The sequence below is a fragment of the Hippocampus bargibanti genome, linkage group LG15 (genome assembly GCF_051943395.1).
Source record: "Hippocampus bargibanti isolate YZ-2025 linkage group LG15, ASM5194339v1, whole genome shotgun sequence".
NCBI lineage: Eukaryota > Metazoa > Chordata > Actinopteri > Syngnathiformes > Syngnathidae > Hippocampus > Hippocampus bargibanti.
The window spans coordinates 6,809,990-6,833,789 of NC_142748.1; the positions used below are offsets into that span (position 1 = coordinate 6,809,990).

At 44.7% G+C, this 23,800-nt stretch overlaps 1 protein-coding gene across 10 annotated transcripts in view; it reads left to right on the forward strand.

The window, feature by feature from the left end:
• The window catches only part of LOC148887360 (calcium/calmodulin-dependent protein kinase type II subunit gamma-like), a 27,834-nt gene continuing 4,034 nt past the window's right edge, over positions 1-23,800 (forward strand). The window contains exons 1-19 of one of the 10 annotated variants that reach the window (XM_089015870.1): positions 1-247; positions 2,058-2,152; positions 6,654-6,713; positions 8,054-8,108; positions 8,237-8,302; positions 10,053-10,125; positions 11,212-11,314; positions 12,805-12,888; positions 13,185-13,279; positions 13,802-13,924; positions 14,043-14,126; positions 14,224-14,266; positions 14,938-15,000; positions 17,984-18,024; positions 18,478-18,561; positions 20,194-20,238; positions 20,332-20,377; positions 20,554-20,634; positions 23,627-23,761. In XM_089015870.1, the coding sequence (XP_088871996.1) occupies positions 6-247; positions 2,058-2,152; positions 6,654-6,713; positions 8,054-8,108; positions 8,237-8,302; positions 10,053-10,125; positions 11,212-11,314; positions 12,805-12,888; positions 13,185-13,279; positions 13,802-13,924; positions 14,043-14,126; positions 14,224-14,266; positions 14,938-15,000; positions 17,984-18,024; positions 18,478-18,561; positions 20,194-20,238; positions 20,332-20,377; positions 20,554-20,634; positions 23,627-23,761 (1,618 nt within the window). In that variant the 5' untranslated portion in view covers positions 1-5. The remainder of the gene's footprint in view (positions 248-2,057; positions 2,153-6,653; positions 6,714-8,053; positions 8,109-8,236; positions 8,303-10,052; positions 10,126-11,211; positions 11,315-12,804; positions 12,889-13,184; positions 13,280-13,801; positions 13,925-14,042; positions 14,127-14,223; positions 14,267-14,937; positions 15,001-17,983; positions 18,025-18,477; positions 18,562-20,193; positions 20,239-20,331; positions 20,378-20,553; positions 20,635-23,626; positions 23,762-23,800) is intronic. The other 9 variants (XM_089015872.1, XM_089015871.1, XM_089015873.1 and 6 more) reach the window with 9 other exon arrangements.

Here is a 23,800-nt window from a genome sequence, read left to right on the forward strand (position 1 = left end):
TCCGTATGTGCGTGTGCTGTGCTGTGCTCTGCTCTTCAGACTTGCCTGCCTGTCACTTCGCTTGTGTCGAAAGGCTAAGCTACGCACCCCTCGGTCGGACCCGCGCACGGAGAGTCAGCCGCCGTCGCCGCAAGCCCCCACCCCTTCCCCGACGCTCGGGCTCGCCCCTCACGGCACCAACCATGGCGACCACCGCAACGTCCACCCGGTTCACTGACGAGTACCAGCTGTACGAGGAGCTCGGGAAGTAAGCGGCGCACGCACACACACCGCACAGGGTTTGTCTTCCAGTCCCCCACCCCCGCAACAACCTGGCCTCGCTTTATCGCAAGGCTGGCCAGCTAGCAAGCTAACCTTTTCTAGTAGCTTTTGGGGAGGAACCGCCGGGGCAGCGGTTATTGGGGCAAAATGGGCTCGACCGAGAGTGCTCGTATTCGGCCACCAGCCCCCGCCGATCGACCGCTGTACTCCGCTAACCGTGTTAACCCCCTCTTGATTTTTTTTAATCCAACAACGGTGGTTTGTGAACGTAGACGCAACCACCATTTTGTGCCCTCGCGGAGCCCCCTCCGGCCGCTGACATTTCCCTTCTACCCACAATCCCCCCTACCCCACCCCCGTCCCCTGGTTTCGACTTGACAGCTCCGCGCGGGCTCCCTCGTCCGGAGACTATACTCGTTAGGCCGACCGCTTTTTTTCTGTTTTTTTTTTTTTGTCTCGATCCCCCTCCCCAAGCCAACCCTCGCCCCCCACCCCCAATGAGCAGCTGCAGATGATTTGTGCTCCCGTGTTGAGTAACGTTACATGGCCCCGGATCACCTAATGAGGAAGTCATGCGGCTGTTTTTATAAAGGTCTACGCCGTAACGACCCTCGCACCAGCCACCACCCCCTACTCACGCTGTCCTTGAACGCATCTCAGTTTTGGTGGTATCATTTTTAAAATTGGACCTAATAATCACGAGAGTATTACGTGGTGATGACGTAGGCTTTTCCGCTGTATTTTGATGACGACATCACCCGCCGCTGCTGTTTCATCATCCACACCCCACCCCTCAAAATTAGCACCTCTTATAAACATTGTTGAATACTAACTCATTGAACGCTGACCAAATGCATCTTTTCCACCATTGGTCATTCTCGTCAAGTTATTTCACTTTGGTCATCTTGTCACCAGTCATTAATAATTGAACGCGAGAGGAGAGTGTTGCTGGTGGTGATGAGCTGAGTGCGACTTGTGGCTTGACAGGTCGTCAAAAACCCCCCTCCCTTGTAACCTTACGCAGAAGATGCTCTGAATACGATAGCGCAGAGCCGCGGTGTGGTCGACAACTGAGGCTTTGTGTCGAATCAACCTTTGTGATTATGACAAATGTCATTTCATCTGCATCATTGTCGTTGCGTGTCTTTGGAAGATTAGTCAGAACTACTTGGTCGCTGGGTTGTGTAGTTCATGACCTGAGCGGATATTAGGCCATGTTTTCGCAGAGAGCTCCGGTTCACTTAACCACGACATGGTGTGAAGTGGGTAGATCCTGACACTCAATGAGAGCTCTTCTTTTGTCTGTAGTTCGGTATGAGGGGGGTCTTCCTGTGATTGTGTCCTCTGAAAGGACCCTTCGCAAATGGCATCTGTAGCAATTTTGGACAGGATTTACTTGATTGTCTTCCGTACCGCCACAAGATGGCGGCAATGTGCTCGGCTGGTTGAGACAAAGTGTCGAAGACCGGCGTAGAAGAGTGGAGCAGTGTATGCTATAAAAATAGTCCTGCCAAACAGCCTACGCTCGCTCGCTCGGGGCCCGTTTCCATGGAAACAGTGGTCAGATTTGGACAGCGGTGTGCATTCGAGACGCACCGGAAATTACATCATGTGATTTTTATGTGATGTATTTTTTTTTCTTTAATTTTGACTTTGGAGTATACGTTGCAATCAGGGTGTTCGAGTCTAAGTTTCAACCACATTTCTTCCATGCCTAAAAAGTTCCCGTATCTCTCATGTGATGGAAATTTGTTCGAAAGTGCCTCTTTCGTAACTCTCTGCTCTTGTTTTTATAGGGGAGCTTTTTCAGTGGTACGCCGATGTGTCAAGAAATCCTCCGGGCAGGAATACGCCGCCAAAATCATCAACACCAAGAAGCTGTCTGCGCGAGGTATGCTAGTAGCGTGCACGTACACACATTGTCCAGTTTCAACAGTGCATTCAACGTTGATTAAAACCTTTAAATTAGAATACAAGCTCTAAGAGGTGCTTGTTTTTTTTTTTTTTTTTTTAATACACGCCCTTGTTTCATCCATGCTAGTTTGATTAAACCCCCCAAATGTTTCATAGCAAGTAAGTCACAAAATTCCCCTCCCATTTTGTTTTGAATATGTGGAAATTGTCAAATAATGTGGTTGATAATATCTAATAACGGCCATAATTTCAACAGCTAAAGCGTTATCCAATTCGATCCTAAAATTTTGCGATCATCTTTAATGATCCCGCCTTTCTTTAATTCATTTGGATTAAATAATAGTGTCTCCATGCCGTCAATGGATCCACATTTCCAGGGTGTTGGGTGGGGATGGAGTCGTCAGCATTGCCGGGCTTTGCAAGGATGAAATGAAAAACCGCAGCGGTAGCGGCGGAGGGGCAGGATGTGAATCAATGTAATTGTTGCCGCCGCCGCGTCTTCGCGTAGCACTGCAGCTCTCGGGGGCCTGAATTTTATATGCCGCCGCATCGCCGCGCAGTAGCTCCACGCCCACACCCACACACCCTTATTTCTGCCATGTTGTAAGGATGGCATGGACATGTGTGGAACCTCCCTTGGCTTCACAAACCTAATTGCACCCCCTCCCACCGCCACCAACCAATTACGCTCAGCGCTAGCATTAACACACATCCTCGCGTCTCCTTTTGTTCTTGTCAAGTCCGTCTTTTGCCCGTCTTGCTCGTGGCTTCTTGTAAAAGGCTGGGGGGGTGGGGGGGGGGGGAATTGAGGCTAATCCATTTATGCTAAATGTATCTCGTCAAGCACTAAGACCCCGCAGATTTCATAGGCGCCTCCCCGTTTGCCCTGTTGTTGTCTGACGGTATTTGTGCGTGTACGTGTGCGTGAAGTAACGCTATTATAGTCCGTCGGCGGCCATCGATGCATGAGCCCGAAGACGATATGGCCTTAATTTCTGAATCAAACTGCTCCGCAAGAAAATGGCATTTGGTCGTTTGTACTTCATAAAAATGTACAATTTGTTCGTCTGGTGCTTTAAATTGCTTGCTAAGCGCAACTGCCATAGGCAAAATTTGGTGCTTCTTTTAAATACACAATATAATATTATTTATTTATGGGTGCTTAGACACTAAACTAACTGGGAGTGGCATTAAATAGCTCAAAGCAAATGAGAATTTTACAGGAATAAAGCTATGAAATTGAATGGAGTACAGGAGGAAATCGTGCAAGAACATTGTCAAAATGTTACTATAATTTAGACAGGCTTCAAAAAGTTATTTCACCAAAATGAAGTTCCTCATTTCATCTAAATGTTGTCCGAAGTCGCAATCATCATGATTTTATTTGAGCGCTAACATTAGCTTGGAGCGTTCTGGCCGGTGCAGCTAAGATTTGTGATGACAATTAGTTGGACCCAGAACAGATTAATAACAATACATTTCATTTTTAAGCGCCTTTCAAAACTCTCAAGGTCACGTTACAGTTACAGGATATTTTTTTTCTGTGGGTGAGCAGCGGCAGCCACACGCGCCAGCGTTCACTCAACCCGGAAGTAACTCAAATAGAATAGTAAGACAAATAGATAGAAAGCTAGCTAGCAAGCCAATAGATAGTTAATAGATAGCCAGCCAGATAGCTATTGTACATTCACTGCCAGACATGTGCAAAAATGTGTCCACTCTGGTGCCAGGGTTTTTGTCATTTACACACACACAGACACAGAGTCAAATAGCAGTGCAATGTGTGCAGCCGCGGTGACATGCACCTACACGCACTACGGCAAACGTAACATCCACTAGTTACTCCCAAGCAGACTGGATTTGACTGGTTGTATGTATTTTTTGGTCTTTTGTGGTCAGGAAAGCAGCGAGGCAAACGGAAGCAACGGGAATAGAAAGGAAGTGCTTATTTTTAGGGGTTGGGGGAGTTGTGCTCTGTATTTTTTGCGTAAAAGCTTCCTAGCTCAAGTAATCAGATTAGCTTCAGGGAGTAGTCCACTACTCCCTCTAACCTGAGAGCAGGGACCTAGCAGAGCAGAGGTCTGGCTCCGCCACCTCTGCCCATGAGGGATATAAATAGGGCCAGAGTTGCCGGCACAACTTGAGTCCGCTGACGAAGCTCTTCGGATGAGGAGCAGAATGTCCGACAGCTTCAAGGAAGTACAGATGACGGCTGTGAAGAAATCTTTTCATCGAGGTATTCAGAAGGTAGCTTTGAGTTAGCGAGTGACGTCTTTACATATTATATGCAGGTTGACAATCACCTGCAATCTGGCTGGCTAGCTGTCTAGCTCGCTATCTATTAGCTATCTAGCTGGCTATTAGCTATTTATTAGCTATCTAGCTAGCTTTGTATCGATTTGAGTTATTCCAGGTTGAATGAACGATGACGCTGCTCACCCACAGAAAAACTTATCCTGTGACTGTAAAGTGACTGAGAGTTTTGAAAGGCGCTTATAAATGAAATGTATGATTATTATTATTAAAAAAAATCGTAAATATGAAGTTTCAGATGGTACCAACTCGTCGACGCTTCGTGATTTTATATGATTTTCTTACAGATCAAATCCTTAAATTATGAATGTGCTCCCCGCTGACATAAATTTTGCCCAAAAGTAGATCATCGGGCGCCTCGTGATGTAAGATGGCCGCAGGGTCCGCCCCCTTTGGCAACGCAGATGGCCAATTAGAGAGCATCAGGAAGTTCCAGTGTAATTATCCGCCATCCCTATATTCTAACACCCCCCCCCCCCTCTCCATCTTCTACTACCAACACATGCACGCGCATCAACAAATGGAGGTGAGGGTTTGGGTTGGGGGGGGGGGGGGGTGAATTGAATGAATTAGTAAATGCTGCAGTGACACTGCAGCATACCGGGCACGCACTCCCAAATACGCACGGGAAAAACTGATCTTCTAGCAAATGGACATCGGGTGTAATCCACCCTCTTTCTCACTGTCTGTCTTAACATCCTGCGTCAGCGGCGTTATTACCCCCCCCCCTCCCCAATCTCTGAAAATCTACACCTTGCGGGGAGGTAGGAAGGAAAAAAAAAAAGAAAGCGAGCGAGAGATATCCGAAATAACAGACTGTTGCTTTAAAAGCTCTCTGACATAGCAACAGGTTGGACAAAGCGAAACAAAGAAGCCACATGACAGCTGGAGATTGCGTGCATGGAGGTGGATTGAAGGGGGGGGGTCTTCCCCCCACCCCCTCCCATCATAACACAATGCTTATTGTATCGGCTACAAAACACGCTGTTGCAGTTAGCAAAAACATGGCTGCCGAGGAAACAATGGCAAATATTTGTGTGTGTGTGGAGGGGGGCGGGGGGGTCATTTAAATGCAACACGCATCATACACACGCCTACACTGACTCATACAGGATCCGGTTACGCCTGGTCACCTCTGACCCACCGCTACATGGTGTTGTGGTACCATTTCAAGTCATGTGGCTCTGAAAAAAAGTTATTTCGTAAATGATATGGGTCTGGGGTTATATGAGCTTGAAATGAGGGCGGCTGTCCAAAATCCAATGCAATATTGCTTAATATTAGCTAACTTTTAGCTATCTATTTAAGTTATTCCGGGTTGAGTGAACGCTGGTTCATGTTGCTATCTATTGGCTATCTAGCTATCTATATCTATTAGCTATCTATCCAGGTATTAGTTATCTATTAGCTAACTACCTAGCTATCTAGCTGGCTAACTAGCTAGCTAGCTATTTGCTATATATTCGCTATCTAACTAGCAAGCTGGCTACCTGGCTTTCTATCTATTTGCTGTATATTCTGTAGCTAGCTATCTATTAGTTATCTATTAGCTAGCTAGCTAACTTTCTATCTATTTGAGTTATTCCGAGTTGAGTGAACGCTGGCTCATGTTGCTATCTATTACCTATCTAGCTAGCTGGCTATCTATCAGCTATCTATCTAGCTAGCTATTAGTTATCTATTAGCTAACGTTCTATCTATTTGACTTATTGAGTGAACGCTGGCGCATGTGGCTGCCGCTGCTCACCCACGGAAAAAAAACTGATCCTGTGACTGTAAGGTGACCTTGAGAGTTTTGAAAGGCGCTTAGAAATCAAATGGATTATTATTATTATTATTATTATAACTGCTTTAACAACAGCTGAAGATGGAACAAAGTGCTAACATGGGAAAAAAGGGAAATGCTGCCCCCTTGTGAAAAAGAAAACATCGCCAGAGGCCATGGCCAATGCTTTATCGGCAACCAAGCATGAACAAATTCAGGAATGGTGCTCTACGTCATATTTTCAATTCCCGTATAAATTCGTGAATGAGTTATATGAAGTATATCCGGGTAGTGTTTTTTTTTTTTACACTAGCATAGCATTCCCGTTGGATGAAATCTCCGTATCAACCACAAACTGATTCTGCGAAGTCAAACCCGCCATTTTTTTCTCTCTCTTCAGACCACCAGAAACTGGAGCGCGAGGCCCGCATCTGCCGACTGCTCAAACATCCCAACATCGGTGAGTTTGCCGCCGCGGAATCGACGTCTTAGCCTTGTCGCGCGGATGCTAAAAGGCCAAAGGAAGGAGGAAATGACTCAAATCAACGACGCCATTTCTCATCACGCTCACTTCCTCGTGTCCTACATTTTTTTTTTCTTTCCTGTCGACACGTTCGCTCTATGGATGTATTATTTTTTTACTCGCTTGCTCGGTTTTGACACATTTTGGCACGGGCTGTGTTAAAAGTTTGGACAAAAGAGGGCACAAGAAAGAGACAGATGGAGAGACGCGAGCGAGAAGAAGGAGACAGATGGAGGAAAGAGCGTGAAGATGGAGGAGGAGAAGGAATGAGCAGTCACTCTGGTTTCTCGCCTCGGGGACAGCCATCCTACTCGACCGTATTATACAAGTGATATTCTTTATTTTTTTTTTTGAACGCAACGATAAGCCTTGACATGCCGCAACGAGACATCCGCTGTGTCTCGGGTTGGCGTGTCGCTTGAACAAACCCTGAAGAGTTGACACGATTTTCCATTTGGACGGCTGTGTGGCGTGAATTAGCAACAACAACGTGAAAGAAGCAGGAAGTTGACACGGTAAACAAAGGAGGACATTTTTGTTCTTGTTGCTTATATTCTGGACGGACGCCATGTTGTTAGTGTAAGCAGTGTATGTCAGGTGGGACACGCTTGTTGCGAAATGTTTTGAAACATATAGTCCGGGGGTCCTTTTTAAGGGAGAAAAAATGCCCAGTTTGATCATATGTCATCAATGGACGGCGTCCTCAAAATACTTCATGTGATCCAAGAAAACATGACGAGTCAATGTCTAGACTTAAACCCGACAGAGAATACAGGTAACATCCTACTTACGACCATGACATCCAGACCCAATTTAAAACAAAATAATTCTACTCCTGGCACCGCAACGGGCTTGCAGGCCGGCAACGCGTAGGATAATTTTGGCCAGGCAGCCAGCATCTCACACTTGCACAGCAATCGACCATGTGATCGCACCAGATGGGGTTCATGTTATTTCACCTCTGAGTCTCTATTCAACATTTTGAATGGATTTCGACTTACGACCACTTCCACTTGCGACCGTTTGGTTGGAACGGAACTCGGTCGTAAGTCGGATGTTACCTGTACTAAGAAAAAGACTCAAATTGATGAACCCACGAGTCAATGTCCAGACTTACACCGACAGAGAATACTAAGAAAAGAGACTCCAATTGTTGAACCAGCCAAACCTAAGCGTGTTTTGATGAAAGTATGTTTCACACACTTTATTCTTGATGTGTACTAATCCACAAATGTGAAAACCCACTCCCCCTTCTTGTCCCCTATTGTGTCTTTCAGTGCGACTGCACGACAGCATTTCGGAGGAAGGCTTTCATTACCTCGTTTTTGACCTGTAAGTATCGCGAAGACGCACGTGCGCGCAGACGCGCTGACATTTGGTTCGTGTGCGTGACTGCGGCTTGTTTGTGTATGCTGAGCGCACTCTCTCCCCCCCCCCCCTTGCTAACCCCTCCACTCTAGGGTGACAGGAGGGGAGCTTTTTGAAGACATCGTAGCCAGAGAGTACTACAGCGAGGCCGACGCCAGGTAGGCGTTTCATCAAGCGCCATTTATATTTCATACCCGCTTTTCTTGGAAATTCAACGGCGGTGACAAACGAGGCATTTTTCCCAGACCGCCGCGTAGCGCGCTAACTGCGCGGCTTTAAAAAGTTGGCTAGACAACTGGATTAGCGCTCTTTCTCTATTCCCGCACAACAGGGGGTTGTTTTAAAGAGACACCCAAACCCCCTTTCGTGCTGTCTTACATTCGAATTAGGCCTTAGCCTCTCTCCCGCGACGACCTTGCCGGCGCTAACCTTTTGCAGAGACGTGACACAAACACGAGCCCGGAGCAAGGGGACTCGCCGAGGCCTGACATTGCACACTGCGCAAGACCGTCATCACGATGCGGTTGGGTCGGATGGCCGCAGAGACTTTATTCATTTACCATATTTTCTTGAATATAAGGCGCTTCTTTAGTGAATTATTTATTTTTAAAAATTTCCATACATAAGGTGCACCGCATTATAAGGGGCAACTTCAATAATAATACATTTCATTTATAAGCGCCTTTCAAAACTCTCAAGGACACTTTACAGTCACCGGATATTTTTTCTGCGGGTGAGCAGCGGCAGCCACACGTGCCAGCGTTCACTCAACCCGGAAGTAACATAAAGTAACAAAAACAAAAAAACTAAATAGCAAATAAGTATTAAAGGATTCCCAAAAAAATACATTTTAGTCGTCATATTTGCGAAAATTAGAAATGTATAATAATAATAATTATTATTATTATCGGCGTTTATCATCATAATTATTTATTTTTAGTAGTAGTGGTAGTAGTAGTATTATTATTATAATTATTCTTATAATTGTAATTATAATAATTTTAATTATAATAATATAATAACATATTATTATAATATCATATAATAATAATAATAATAATAACATTTAATTTTTAAGCACCTTTCAAAACTCTCAAGGACACTGCACACACAGGACATCTTCTCTGCGGGTGAGCAGCGGCAGCCACACGCGCCAGCGCCCCTCTCAACCCGGAAGTAACCCAAACAGAATAGCAAGACAAATAGATAGAAAACTAGCTAGCAAGCCAATAGATAGCTCATAGCTTGTGACAATTGAATGGCAACAATGGAAAAAAAATAATGATTAATTTTTGGTTAAAACTGTTTTTCTTGAATATGGACGATGAAATTAACATGTCAGTCCAAGCCCCGACCCCTAAGAACAGGACTCAATGAATAGCATATTTTAAAACGATTTTCCATACATAGGGTGCACCGCATTATAAGGGGCACCTTCAATAAATGACATATTTTAAACCGTTTTCCATACATAAGGCGCCTTATAGTGCAGAAAATACGATAATTTTTACAAATGTAATACAAGGAGAGTGTGAAATTCCGGAATAACGGCAGCTTACGCGGATGTTATTAAAATGGCTTCCCACACGTGTATCGATTGTTTAAACTGCAGCGCCCCGTGTTAACGTCTCGGAGGAGAAGGCCTTGTTTGCAAAAGGCTCGTTATGCAACTTAGTGCAGAGTGCGCTCTTTTTTCTTCTCGCTTTCGGACACCATTTCATACGCCGCCATGATGGCGAATGGCGCCCACTATTGTGACTGCGAGTGCTTCTCTTTCTTAATAGCAAACAAATGCGACGTAACGCATCTATGATATGTTTTTATTATTTTTTTTTCATCATGATAGCGTCTGACATGTCTCTCTTTGCTCTTCTATGCCCCTCCCCCATCCCCCCCGATCCCTCCCAGTCATTGCATTAGTCAGATCTTGGAGAGTGTCAATCATATCCACCAGCATGATATTGTGCACAGAGACCTCAAGGTGAGTGGCTGCCCGTTTCCGTGACAACCGCACTCCCTCACACACGTGCACGCGCACGCATATACACACACGCACACACACCTCTGCTTGTGGCCATGGCAACGCACAGATGGCTCCCGGTTGCTCTATCGCTTGCTTTCTATGGCTCATCTTTTTTTTTTTTTTTTTTGTGCGGGTTTTTCTTCTTCCTCTCACATCCGCTCGTTCATCCTCCATATTTCTTCTCACAGATGATGAGTCATGACAACGTTTTTGTGTGTGTGTGTGTGTGTGTGTGTGTGTGTGTGTGTGTGTGTGTGTGTGTGTGTGTGTGTGTGTGTGTGTGTGTGTGTGCATGTGTGTGTCACCTATGGCAAGGAAAAAGCAAGGACACACATACACACGCACTGCACTGACGTGGGTGGGTGGCGGAGATATAGACGAACCCCCGAAGTTGCCAAGACAACTCGGGTGACGTCACGCCACCCGCCGAGCCAGCAGAAGGGGGCGTGGCCTATTTCACCCGGCGCTCTGATTGACACAAACGGCTCCTCTTTTGCCTCAGTTCAAGGCAATGAGGATAACGTGAAGGATATAAAAATCAAAATAATAATAATTGAGATTTAAAGTCGCTGGCGGGGGGTTCAGGTTTGCCTCCTCCTTGGTCGAAGCATAACGCTATTATCTGGACGCCGCGCTCCGCTCGTTTGATTTGTTGGCCTTTTATCCTGAGTGGGCTTTTACCGCAGGCCCTTTACGTCCTCCTGCCTAAACAACGGCCATTTAGAGCGCCGCCTTTCGCTAAGTACACTTTTTCCATTTAGCGTGTTGTCTGCGGCGCTGCCTAAATAACTCCCCGGTGGTTTCTATGGCGACGGTCTTACGTCCATATAAGGTAGTGCTGCTGCTGCTGCTGCTGCTGTGGAGATTCTCAACCCACCCGTCCGCTCTCCGAGCATGCCCACCCCTTTTCCCGCCGCCATCACTGCGCGCTCTCACACCTTTGCTGCCCTTTACACACACACACACACACGCAAAATCCATGTTGAATTCATCTGAAAAATGGCTTCACAGTGTGTGCGTCTGCGTTTCTGTCCCCCCCCCCAGCCTGAAAACCTGTTGTTGGCCAGTAAAATGAAGGGAGCTGCAGTGAAGCTGGCAGATTTCGGCCTGGCTATCGAAGTGCAGGGAGACCAGCAAGCTTGGTTCGGTGAGAAAGCACAAACAACGCAGCAGTCTTCTTTTTTTTTTTTTTTTTTCTCCCAAGATTATTTTTGTTCGCTTTTCCTTGTAAGGAGAACAAACATGTTTGTGCATACTAATCGCTTTTTCTTGCCATTGCAGTATGACAAAACAAAAAACAAGCTCGCCCGGTATTTTTTGCAACTTTCGAGTGAATGTTTTCATAAAACATTCCAATGGATAAAAAAAATCTGCTTTAAAGTATGTTGGATTTGATTGATGTTAAAGTAAATAAATGACATATAGTGCGCTACATAAAATAGTTTTACAGTGGAGAATTCTATAGATATATTTTTTTAAAGCAGTTGACTGAAATTTAGGGACAGTCTCAAGCATTGTATCACACCTATTGTGCATGAATAGAAATATTCAAAGTCATTTTGCTTTGCCTGCTTAATGTCATATTTAACTCATTCGCCGCCATTTCCAAATTTATACAGGAATTGAAAAACATGACGTGGAGCGCCATTCTCAAATTTTTCATGCTTGGGTGCCGATACAGCGCTGGCCAGACCTCTGGCAATGTTTTTTTTTCGCTTCCACGAGAGGGCGGCATTTTCCTTTTTTCCCATGTTAGCACTTTGCTACAGCTTCAGCTTTTGTTAAAGCGCTATATAAATCTGTAATGTATTGTATTTTGGACAGACACCCCCATTTCAAGCTCAGATAACACAAGACCCATATAACTTAGGAATTAACTCTTTTTTTCCTGAGAATACAGTTCAAGGTTTCTTATACTGAATTGAATTTTTACATAGTCCTAAAAGTCAATATGTGGACACATTTTTGCACGTTATCTGGCAGCGAATGAGTTCATATGGTGACCACTGATATTATAATAGTACATTTCATTTTTAAATGCCTTTCAAAACTCTCAAAGTCATTTTACAGTCACGGGTTGTTTTTCTGTGGGTGAGCAGCGGCAGCCACACGCGCCAGCGTTCACTCAACGCAGAAGTAACTGAGATAGATAGAAAACTAGCTAGCCAGTTTATATATAGATAGCTAAATACCCAGCTTGTTAGCTAGATAGCTAATTGACAGCAAATAGATGGCTAACGAGGTAGCCCAAGAACACTATTCCTGCTCCTGAGAAACAAATATAACATTTTTTAAATGAAGGTCCAGGTGGCCTTTTTGCATGAAGGCGCAATTCATGAAAACCAACGCACATTGTTTGTTTCTTCACACACACCCTCACACCGATTCCCGTCTTGGCGCAGGCCCGAGCGGACAGCATTTGGCTGACTGTTAAGCACAGGCCAGATGATTAACGGGCAGTCGCTTGTGAATCCGCACCGTCATAATCTGGCCTCGCATTAGATTCCGGGGCGGTCAGCGGGGTCCGAACATCCCACCTGCCCCCTTTCGCATAAGCGTAGTTCAATAGCCTTGATGAGCAATAAAACGATATGTCTTAATTATATCCCCTGGCTTATTTTTCTCCATTTCGGGCAGGCTTTGCGGGCACGCCTGGCTATCTGTCTCCGGAAGTCCTTCGGAAGGACCCCTATGGCAAGCCCGTGGACATATGGGCTTGTGGTGAGTCGTCATCGTCCCCCCTCATACCTCACCCCCTGGAATTTTAGCTTTGAATTTTTCCACTAGCAAGATTTTGTTTGCTTGCGTGATTGACGCAAGCATCGTGAGTCAAACCCACTAGCATAAGCGCTTACTTAGTCACCTCATAGCAAGGAATGCGTTTTCCCTGAGAATTTCACCCCTGAATCGTCATCGTACTAGATTTTGGTGTAACTAACAATTATTCATCACGCTACTTTTTCAAGGTCTCTTTGAAATGAAATAAATTGCTTCTAACTTTTGATGTTTTCCCTCAGGTGTTATTCTCTATATCTTGTTAGTTGGATATCCTCCATTCTGGGATGAGGATCAGCACAAGCTCTATCAACAGATCAAAGCCGGAGCTTACGACGTAAGTTTTTGTGCCGATGTGTGCGTGCGTACAAGGGTGCTCAGCAGTTTAGTTGCATTTTTTTTTTTTAATGTTTAATTGAGAATTGGTCCAAAGCTATCGATCCCGTCTGCCTCCCCGACGCATTGCGGAGATGCACACGCATGTGTGGTCCGTCGGTCTAAAATGGACAGCCGCCAAAATATGCGCATTTTACATTTGAATTGGAGCGACGCGGCGCTTTGTAAAGTCTACCTCTGTTTTATCGTTGTTACAGTTATGTCTCTGTCTCTCTCTTAATGTGGAAAGGAGAGAGCGACAGTACACTTTTCACTCATAAAAGTATAATTCTGTGGTCGTTTACAATGTGGTTAAAAAGTTCACGGTAGGGGTGAAATTGGATTGAATAAGCCTTTATTAGTCTTGCAGTGGAGAAATGTATATTTCACAGCGGCAAAGTGATGAAAATCAGAATTACAAAGTCTTTAATTATCGCACAATGTCAGCTGTTTAGTCACAAACATCCTGTGTCCTTACTTGTAGTTCCCCTCCCCTGAGTGGGACACAGTGACCCCCGAGGCCAAGAACCTGATCAACCAGATGTTGACCATCAACCCGGCCAAGAGAATCACTGCCGAGCAGGCTCTCAAGCACCCCTGGGTCTGCGTAAGTCACTCCGAAATTCATTGAGAAGGGAAATAAAATCTGATTTTGCTATATTCGGATATTTTTTTTGACACCCTTATTGGATGAGTAAAGGTGTGAAAATTCTTTTCCCCTCCAGCACCGCTCCACAGTGGCATCCATGATGCACAGACAGGAAACTGTCGAGTGTCTCCGCAAGTTCAACGCTCGCCGAAAACTCAAGGTAACCAGTGACCAGTAACCTATCGAAATTCACGTTTAGGAACACAACACAGAGCAGCTTTTAATTCCCTTTTTCCATCTTCTTTATCTTCATGCAGGGAGCCATCCTCACCACCATGCTTGTGTCCAGAAACTTCTCAGGTGGGTGCGCACTTCCTCAACATCCTCCCTCACGCAGAGCAAGGACAGTTGGATTGAGTTTGGAAATCCTCTGCGCCTTCCCTCGTTTCACATCCTTACACGCGCGCACTTTTTAAATAACGACAGTGAACACACAAGTAGGACAACATCAACAGAATAGCGATGGCGGACATGTTGTGATTAATTGTATGTGGACGTCACTTGTGTCTTTGTCCGTTCTAATATGTTTCTCCCTTCTGTCCGTCTTTCTGTCTGTGTATGCTTGTGTGTGTGTGTGGGTGAGAGTGTGCGTGTCCCTTTCTGCTGCCTGTGGAGCATTTGCATGTTTGCAAGATAGTTTGTTTTTCAATATACATTATGGCGGGCGGGTGCGTTGCCGTAAAAACAGGATTATTATTATTCATATATCGTTTTTTTTTAATCCGAGGCTGCTGCTGAGGATTTCGTTAGATTGCTTTAGTTTATTCCATGGGTAACAATTTCGACTGCAGGCCTAGGAATCCACCGGGGTTACGCTTCTGCTTTTTACTTTATTTAATTTAATTTTTTGGGGGGGTGTGTGGGGTGATCGGCTCACCCCATGGCTTCCTAGACCCCCCCCCCACTTCCCCGCAATTGAAAAGTGCAAATTTCAATACCCCCTCCCAACTGTAGCGTTTTTCGTCCAATAGTGGGCCGGCAGCATACCAACTCTGCTGCTGCCGCCTCCTCCACTGCCTCACTGGCTCAGGAAGGTACGTCCCAGAAGACACGCCCATCCACTTCCTCTCACTCCGTACTTTTGTTTTTTTTAGGGGGGGGGGTCATGGTGTTGAGGAGGGGGGATGGCTTGTGCATGGGCCCTCCCCCACGCCCCCTGTGTCATGACCACACATCTGCATGCGTACACATTGAGTTCATCTCCACAGTATTGTTTTGAGAAAATGGTGGTTGCATACGTCCAGGTGCACTTCAATAATTACAATAAAATACAATAAAAAAAATCTATCTCCATAAATATGACTACTTTAAAATAAAATTATTTAGATTTTTCTCTCTTTGATGAATCTATCAGCTATGTATCGTTCGTTTTTTCAGAGAACTGAAATTAATATTAATAATAATAATAATAATACATTTCGTTTATAAGCGCCTTCAAAACTCTCAAAATTCACTTTTCTGTGAATTGGAACTTAAACTCATTCACTGCCTTTCCCGAATTTATTCAGGAATTGAAAATATGATATAGAGCGCCATTCCCATTTTTTTCCATGCTTGGGTGCCGATAAAGCGCGAGTCAGACGTCTGGCGATGATTTTCCCTTTCCACAAGGGAGCCGCATTTGCCTTTTGCCCATGTTAGCGCTTTTTTTCCAGCTTCAGCTATTGTTAAAGCGCTATATAAATGTATTATGCATTGTATTTTGGACAGCCGCCTTCATTTCAAGCTCATATTACTCCAGACCCACATAATTTAAGAATTAACATTTTTTTTCTGATTAAAGTAGAGAAGTCTAAGGTTTCTTACACTGCATTGAATGTTTATGTAATCCTTAAACTCATTAATCTGTGGGTCCTAGAATTCGACTGAAGTATTTCAAACTCGTATTACAGTATCTTTGTTTTCATGTTTTACTGCAAAAACTAATTAAACCATCGTTAAGCAACCAAAAGCTCATTGACTCTCTAAAGCGATTTTTGGGTCAATAGCACAGCAGATAAATGTGGAGTGACCTCATAAATATTAGTTAAATGAAAAGTTAGAAATTATTGATCTGTACCTGGACATGCGTTAGATGATTGAAGCCATATGACCCTTTTAAAAACTTTCTGATACATGAAGACAAATTGGTTGTCCAATTCAATGCTAATCAGTTGACATCACATCTCAGTCTCGGCCTCCTCACCTTCTCCCCCCCCCCCCCTTCGCCCACCACCACCACCACCACCACCACCAATACCATCTGACAAGCTCCATCCAGACCTCGGTGTGACCCTCAGACTCCCTCCGAGCAGGCGTGCGCTTGCGAGGACGGGGTTCAGGGGGGGCAGCAGGAGGATGAGGAGGGGCGATGTATCCTGGGGGCGAGGAACTGACACTGCAGGGGGCCGGCAAGAGCTGGGTTGGCGTGCTGCCATCGTCGGACCTGGGTTTGATGGGGAGGGATAAAGGTGCGGATGGAGGGAAAAGGTGTGGGGGGCTTCTGGGTAATTTCCCCCCCCCCCCCATTCCTGATTTTAGTACTTACCGCTCATGCCTCAGTGAAGGAATGCTAGATTGTAGGGCTGAATGATCAAGGTTATGATTCATTTCTGTATTTTATTTTATTCCAATGACAGTTGCATTTTGTTTTTTAGTTTACGGGGTAGAAATTTGGCCCTGTGGTGTTGCCGTACATTCATTATAATTGTGATTACAGTGGCGAGTAGGTGATAATTTACCATTTTTTTTTTTTTTGTGGAAGCATTCAGCGGAACTTTTCCTCACAAAGTTTTTAGCATGTCTGGCAGTGAATGAGTAACAATTGTTATTTTGACTACTTTGCAATGCCATCAATCATTCAGCCCTCTAGCGCTCCAACACGGAATAAACAACGGCGTGAATTCCCCCTTTTGACTGGGCGAGTACTAAAATCAAACGTCTCTCATCCCGCCGGGTGGGAATGTGCGTTAAAGGTCGGCGATTCCGATGGTGGCTCCATTTCGATCCCAACGCAGGACAGTGTAGAGCACAAGCGGGTTCTCCGTTAACCGTTCTCGGCCATGCGAGGGGAGGGGTCCGCTTTGCTCTACACTCAGTGAATCGTAGGCAGATTCAAACGTGAAAAGGGGGACGAATGTCTGATTTGGTGTGATGCGATTCCGCCGGGTGCTTGTGAAGGTTTGGTTGTCAGGTTTGCGGGCTCCCCGGACCAAGTTGCCTGTTTTGTAAGTTGTCCCCCCTCACTGCCCACCACCTTTTCCCTTTGATATTTTCCGTCATCATTGATACTGTATCTGCTTCCTTGCACCCTTTTATGTGGACTGTAGCCCACAGTATGACAGCATGAGCATCATCTTGCCTTTATTATCATTATTATTGTTATTATTATTTCTATAAGCCTCAATGGTACGCGTATCATTCCAGTCAGATTTAAGCAAGCGTATGAACGCGGCTCCCGAATGGCTGAAGTCCATGGATGCATAGAATACAAAAGCATGACTTTTTTGGTTGTTTTTTTTTTTTTGCCGCCTCTCAACTCTGTGCCCCCCTTATCTTCATGCTCCCATGTCCGACCCCCCTCCCCCACCCCCTCCCTACTTTTTCTACTGGAAGGTAAGAAACATTATTGTATTTGTGTATCATAAGTTGATTGAAAGGTGACCAGGAGATTTTGATGAGAAATCAATGGTAATACATTAAGACAGCTGTCCTTTTAGTTGTGCTGGGGGGGGGATCCTTCCTTCCAGACAGGAAATGGAAGTTGACTTTGGCGCTTGGGTTTCTTCTCATCTCCCCAGGTGGTCGTGAATGGATTATGATGGGAATGAGTTTAGCAGAAGTTAAAAGGAAAACAAAACGGTCGACATGTTTTGTAAATTTCGCATGGGTGACAGCATCCCGAATCCCCCCCCCCCCCCGTACGAGTCGACCGTCAATTCATCGCCAAATGTAATAAAACTCAATTTTCTGCCATATTTCTCTCCCTATCTATCCTTCTCTTTCCCCCCTCCGTGTTTCTCTCCTTTCTTTCCACAGCATGCAAAAGTTTACTCAACAAGAAAGCTGACTCGGCAAAGGTAAGTTGGTCTCAACCCGCCCTTCCTCACCCCCCCCCCTCGAATTGTTCCCATTGAGTTGATTGTTTCTTTTTTTAGCTCACGTGTGTCTTCTTGTTTTAAATTGACTCTTTTGAGAAATCCTTCACGTCCCGAGAACTTCTTTTGTCCCCCTCCTCGGTGCTCTATTCATTTTTCTTACTACTTTACTGCGCTCTTTTCTAAGAAATCCATCTTTGTCACCGATTAAGCTTCATTCCCTCCTCTTGCCTACCTTAGCCCCGCCTCTGTCTCAGTGCAGTAAAGTGGTAGCGGCATAGAGTTATTGAGGCAGTAAAAAGGATGATCCCAAAGCCATTTTGTCATTTTCCCCCTGTTAGCTGCCAACGGCTTGCAATCCTTGACTAATGTCAAGTTTCCTAAAACTTTGCCATTCGACTCTCTGTGTTCACTCTGTTTGCATTCTTATCCCAGCCTTCCACCAACAACAGTAAGAACAGTATTGTGAGCGCCATCAATGCCTTGAAAGACAGCAACATGGCAACCAACGCCCAGATGGTACAGTAGGCCCGCCTGTCGGTTCCTGCATTTTAACGCCTTAACCCCCCAGCCCCTCCTCGGTAGTCATCTGTAGCACCATCGTCATTGTATCTGTGACGTTTTTGTCGCTGAGGTGCACATGTGCTTCCTGAATTCAAAATACACCCCCGCCACTCGGCCTGTTTTTATTTTAGCGAGCAGTCAAGTGAAACGATGCATGTGATGAATTCAAGTGTAGTCTAAACGGACGAAAGGATTCAAAAACGTGTCCTGACCGGAGGGGTCGGGCAGCTTTCCAAGTAGGCCCGAGCATTTTCCCACCAGCAAACACTCAAAAAAATTTGGAATGGGGCTGGTGAGCATATGCATCTTACCCGAGGCAACCTTTGGCTGGCATTCCGAGTAGGTCTGGGTTCTTACTTTGGAGCTAGTAGAACAAAAAATGGCAGGAAACATTGCTCGTCAGCTTTGCTTCACGTTCCCTGTTGTACTCCACCATTGAAAGGAAAAAAAATCCAATGGTGGCTTGAAAGTATTTGATCCTGGTCATTGGATTTTCTATTGTCATATTTATTAAGTTAAAAAAAGAGCCTTTGTGATCCATGACTCTCTCTCTCTTTCCTTGATGGGTTACTGATGACCTTTAAATGTCAGGATGCACATGTTCACCTTGTTGCAACGTTATAAAGGAGGACGAGATCCAAAGATGTTGTCTGTGCAGTCGCCATGCCTGCTGATTTTCATCCAATGACGTGTTGTACTGTGTGTGGCATTTTATCCCACTTTAAAAATAACCCTTTTGTGTCTCCTAGCTTGACCTCACGTTCCTACTCCTTCTTAGTAACCATGCTAAACCTGACTTGTTTCAATTTTTTTGTTTTTTTTGGGGGGGAAAGCGCTCCATGTGTATGGATTGGATTGGATTAGCCTTTATTAGTCTTGCAGTGGAGAAATTTCACAGCAGCTAAGTGGAAGGAAAAGGAAAGAAAGAAGTAGAAAAACAAAATACAGGCGCTGCTGTAAAGGCAGCCACTCTCGCAGCGCCATGTTGAAGTCAAAAGAACAAAAAAAAATTAATACTCTGACAACACAAAGACACACTCATTCAATCTGAAGCACTTTCTGTAACCTCTTTGCCGTATGAAACAGTTCTAGATGAAAGAGGAGACAATCATAGTATCCTTTTCACCAGTGGATCAGTGACGTTCATGGTGAAATGTGCACGTCTGCTACAAGCTAAATGTTGAAAGCAAACATGAAGCTGTCGCATCCATTGACGAGGAAGAGATTGTCTCACATCTCCTGTCACACGTAAATCCGCTTCAATTCCAAGCCGCGACAGTTCAACATACGCATCGGCTACCTATAAAATGCTGCCCATTGCAAATGCAAAAAAAAGCACAATCTCATAAGAGCTGTCCAGTGATGACAGTCAAATGCCACCAACTTTCCTCCAAATCAAAAACAGTGCTGGCAAGTCTCATGAGAGCACTTGCTGATTGATGGCTGCCTACCCAGGCGCCATTTTGGACTTTTTATTTGCGTATTGCAACAGCTTAGCGCTTCTGTTTCATTTCCAATGATTGATCCCAGCAAACTAGTTGACATGGAGCTTATCCGCTTGACTGACTTTTGTTTGTGGCGTGGCAGGAATCTCAAAGCACAGTGGTGCACAACCCACCCGATGGCGTCAAGGTGTGTAACGCGCATGCTTGTGTGGATAAATACCACCACTTCTCACCTGTGACCAGTTTATTTTAATCTCTCTTTTTTTGTGTGGTTTTGCAGGGATCAACGGAAAGCAACGCCACCAATGACGAGGAAGAAATGAAAGGTAGGCAAACAACCCTTGTTTTTATTTCTTTTTTGGTCCTATCCGGCGGAACGTGGGTATTTTAAGCTCCCAGGTACACGGGGGGGGATGCATTCTTGACCGTGTATTTGTACGTGTTGTGCGTCTGGCTGCGTTGTGCGTGCGTACACGCGTTTGTGTGTGTGTGTGTGTTCTAGCCGACAGTTCAGCGCTGAGTCTGAGCAGCGCCACCGAGGAGATGCCCCCACTTCTGCCCTCACCTCAAAGCTCACCTGCCAGTAAGTTTGCTTTGTGGTGGAGCTAACAACCGAGCGCCCTCCCCACCCCTCCCTCCTATCCAACACCCTCACTTCCTCCCACAAAAAAATCCCACCTAAGCTTCTCTTACCCACCAAGGTATGGGTACTCACTGTTTTAGGGATTTGAAGTCATTTTGATTCAGGGGAAAGCAAATTTTGCTCATAATTTTCTTACAGACCCTTAAAAGGCGCTTGAATTTTCCAGATTAAATACTTTGAAGGCCTTGGTGGGCTGCTTTGTTCGCTGTTTGGCAATATACAGACGCTCCCTTACTTGCGAACATTGCAACAAAACAAGTTACGAATGATGGTACATCCATTTTTGAAGTAACATATGTAGTATTCTCTCCAGTTGTACATTTATATATCTTCGTAGGGCATATACAGGTAACATCCAATTTGCGACCAAGTTCCGTTCCAACCAAACGGTCGTAAGTCAAAATCCATTCAAAATGTTGAATAGAGACTGTGAGGCTAAATCGCAAACTCTGGTGCCATCACACGGTCGATTGCTGTGTGAGAGTGAAATGCTGGCTGGCCAAAATTGTCGTACACGTTGTTAGCGCTTTGCGGTGCCAGGTGTAGAGTTATTTTTTTAAAATAGTGGTCGCAAGACAAGCTGGTCGTAAGTCGGATGTTACCTATATTTTATCAAATGTTTATTTTTCAGTACAAACCAATACAGGTTATTTATATAAGCCTTAAATGTACTTATATAAGCCTTAAACATACATTCCACACAAAATATAGCACTGAATCAATTTATGAACACATTCACCTTACGAACGACTACGTTCAGAACGTATATCGTTCATAAGTTGGGGAGCGTCTGTAAATGAAAATTTTTAATTCTAATGCGGTCGGTTTTTTATTGGTGTGACACTATATGTGTCTTAAGCCCAAATTGAGACTCAGGTCGTTTTTTTAGTTTTTTTTTTGTTTGTTATTTTCTTTCCCAGTTTTGTTCTTGCGTTTATAGGTAAGCAACCTGAATAATTGCACATAAATGGCTCCACTAGCATCAATTCTGGACTAGCAATTGGATGACTAGGCCTTATGTTGAAATCCTCAACTTAATACAATTTGACTAATGATTTGTATTTGACCAAGGCAAAATCTTCACTTGACTTGACTACTTGACTCCCTCGCATGTGTGCTGCTGCTTCTCCGCATGGAATGCACTAATGGATCTTCCATCCGAGTCACTATCCTTTCTGGCGATGTCATCGTGTTCCCAAATCACGTCATAAAATGTCATCTTGACCAACGATAGCCACCCACCCAAATTGGTCACATTTGTTGGGTGGAGCGAGGGTGATTTTGGGAGGAAGGGTAGACGTTAAAAATCCCTAACTTGTGTTAAGACCCTCGAGACTCTTGAGTACTCTCAGCTGTGGCATCCACTCCCAACCGTCTGGCCCACTGTGGGAACTCTCAAGTGTGTGTGTTAGTGTGCCTGTGTATGTGTGCGTTTGTGTGATCACTGCATTTTCCCCTCTTGTTCCGAATGTGACAGCTCCAGCTGGACGACACCCTCACCCACCCTTGCATCTGCGTGCCCGGGAACCTTTTCACAGCCACTTTTTCCACTACTTTCTCTCCCCCCCCTGACCTCTGTGCTACTCTATTAATGTGTGCTTACCTTTTTTTATGTATATATGTATATATTTTGTTTAAGGAAGAAATTTTAAGCACGTTACATACCTTGAATTATCTTTGAGCTGGTCACTTGTTGCGAGGCAGACTTCATATCCCGTTCATAACGGCCATCTTTTTTTTACATGTGTTAAAGGGAAGGCACGTGGAGCCTTTTGCGGTTGATTTTACACCATTAATATCACTCATCTTCCCAACTCTGAGTAATTTAGAGTATTTTTGTGTTTGATTTCAGAGATTCAAACACAGAAATAGTGACTGTTAGGCAGACTTGTGAACCATGTGTCAATCGCATTACCACACCCAATTTTTTTAATGATTATCTTTTTAATTTACAGGACCAGTCAACCAAATGAATTGCTGCTTCACAAACTATCGTTCTTTGCTTCCATATGGCTACAGAGCCACCTGCTGCACCCCCACCCTTCCACTCGACGGCCTTAATGCGCTCTCGTATTATTTTAGGACATGGCCTTAATCTTATAACTCACCTCTATTGTATTCTGAGAGCTCCCCGCTAATATTCACCTTTCCACACTCCGCTCTTGTCAGAAAAACCTGCACAATAATCCAAAACCCCTTGAAGACGTGCCCTTAACCGCAGGCGATGCCAACGTTGCCTTCTGTCCTTTCTCTTCATTGGATACCGTTTCGTTGTCATTGTCACCGTCACGCTGAGGTGGTCGTGGTAGACCTTGAAAAAGCAGGCAAGCTGTCGGGAACTGGATGTATTTGTCAAATTGTATTAAAAAAATGCAGAAATATCAAAAATAAGTAGAAGAAAAATCCATAGTAACAAACAAAAAGCTTTACTGTCAATGAAACATTGACAATGAGTCTTTTTAACACAATCACACAATCACCAACAGGTGTCCTAAAAGTGCCGCCAATAAGAAAAATAATGACAGTCACAAGCATTAAGGCCAGCGGTTACATGCTCTGCACGTCATAATCGGAGTCACGCTCATCCGGCTGCCATTTTGTCTCTGTGTGTGTGTGTGTGTGAGACATTTGTTCTTTCAATTGGCAAAAAAATAACAACACGCACTGGTTTAGTTTTATTTAATCTTACATGTAAAAAAAAAACATGTTTCATTATTTTAAACACAAATATAATCAGTCCTGTGTTCACCTTCTGACATACAATTGCCAACTGAAAATGCAAAAATGGTGCAGAAAATTCCGTTTGTGCACACCTGCTTGTGATCTAACAATTTTTTCATTTCAATTTTTTTTCCCATAACCCCTCCCCCGCCCGCCGTTTTCTTGCCTTTCCATGCATGGTTGGTTGTTGACCATCCATTGTGTGTTTCAGTCCCGCCGCCGCATGATGTAAAGCGCATGGCTTGGAACAGCACGGGCAACAGTGACTGTGAACTGTCCTGCGTTCCCGCCACCGCACCAGTAGGGGGCGACAACTCTGCCGCTGTTAAAAGTAACATTAAGCAGAGTAAGAGCACTCATCTGCTCGCTTGCCACTACTAACTCA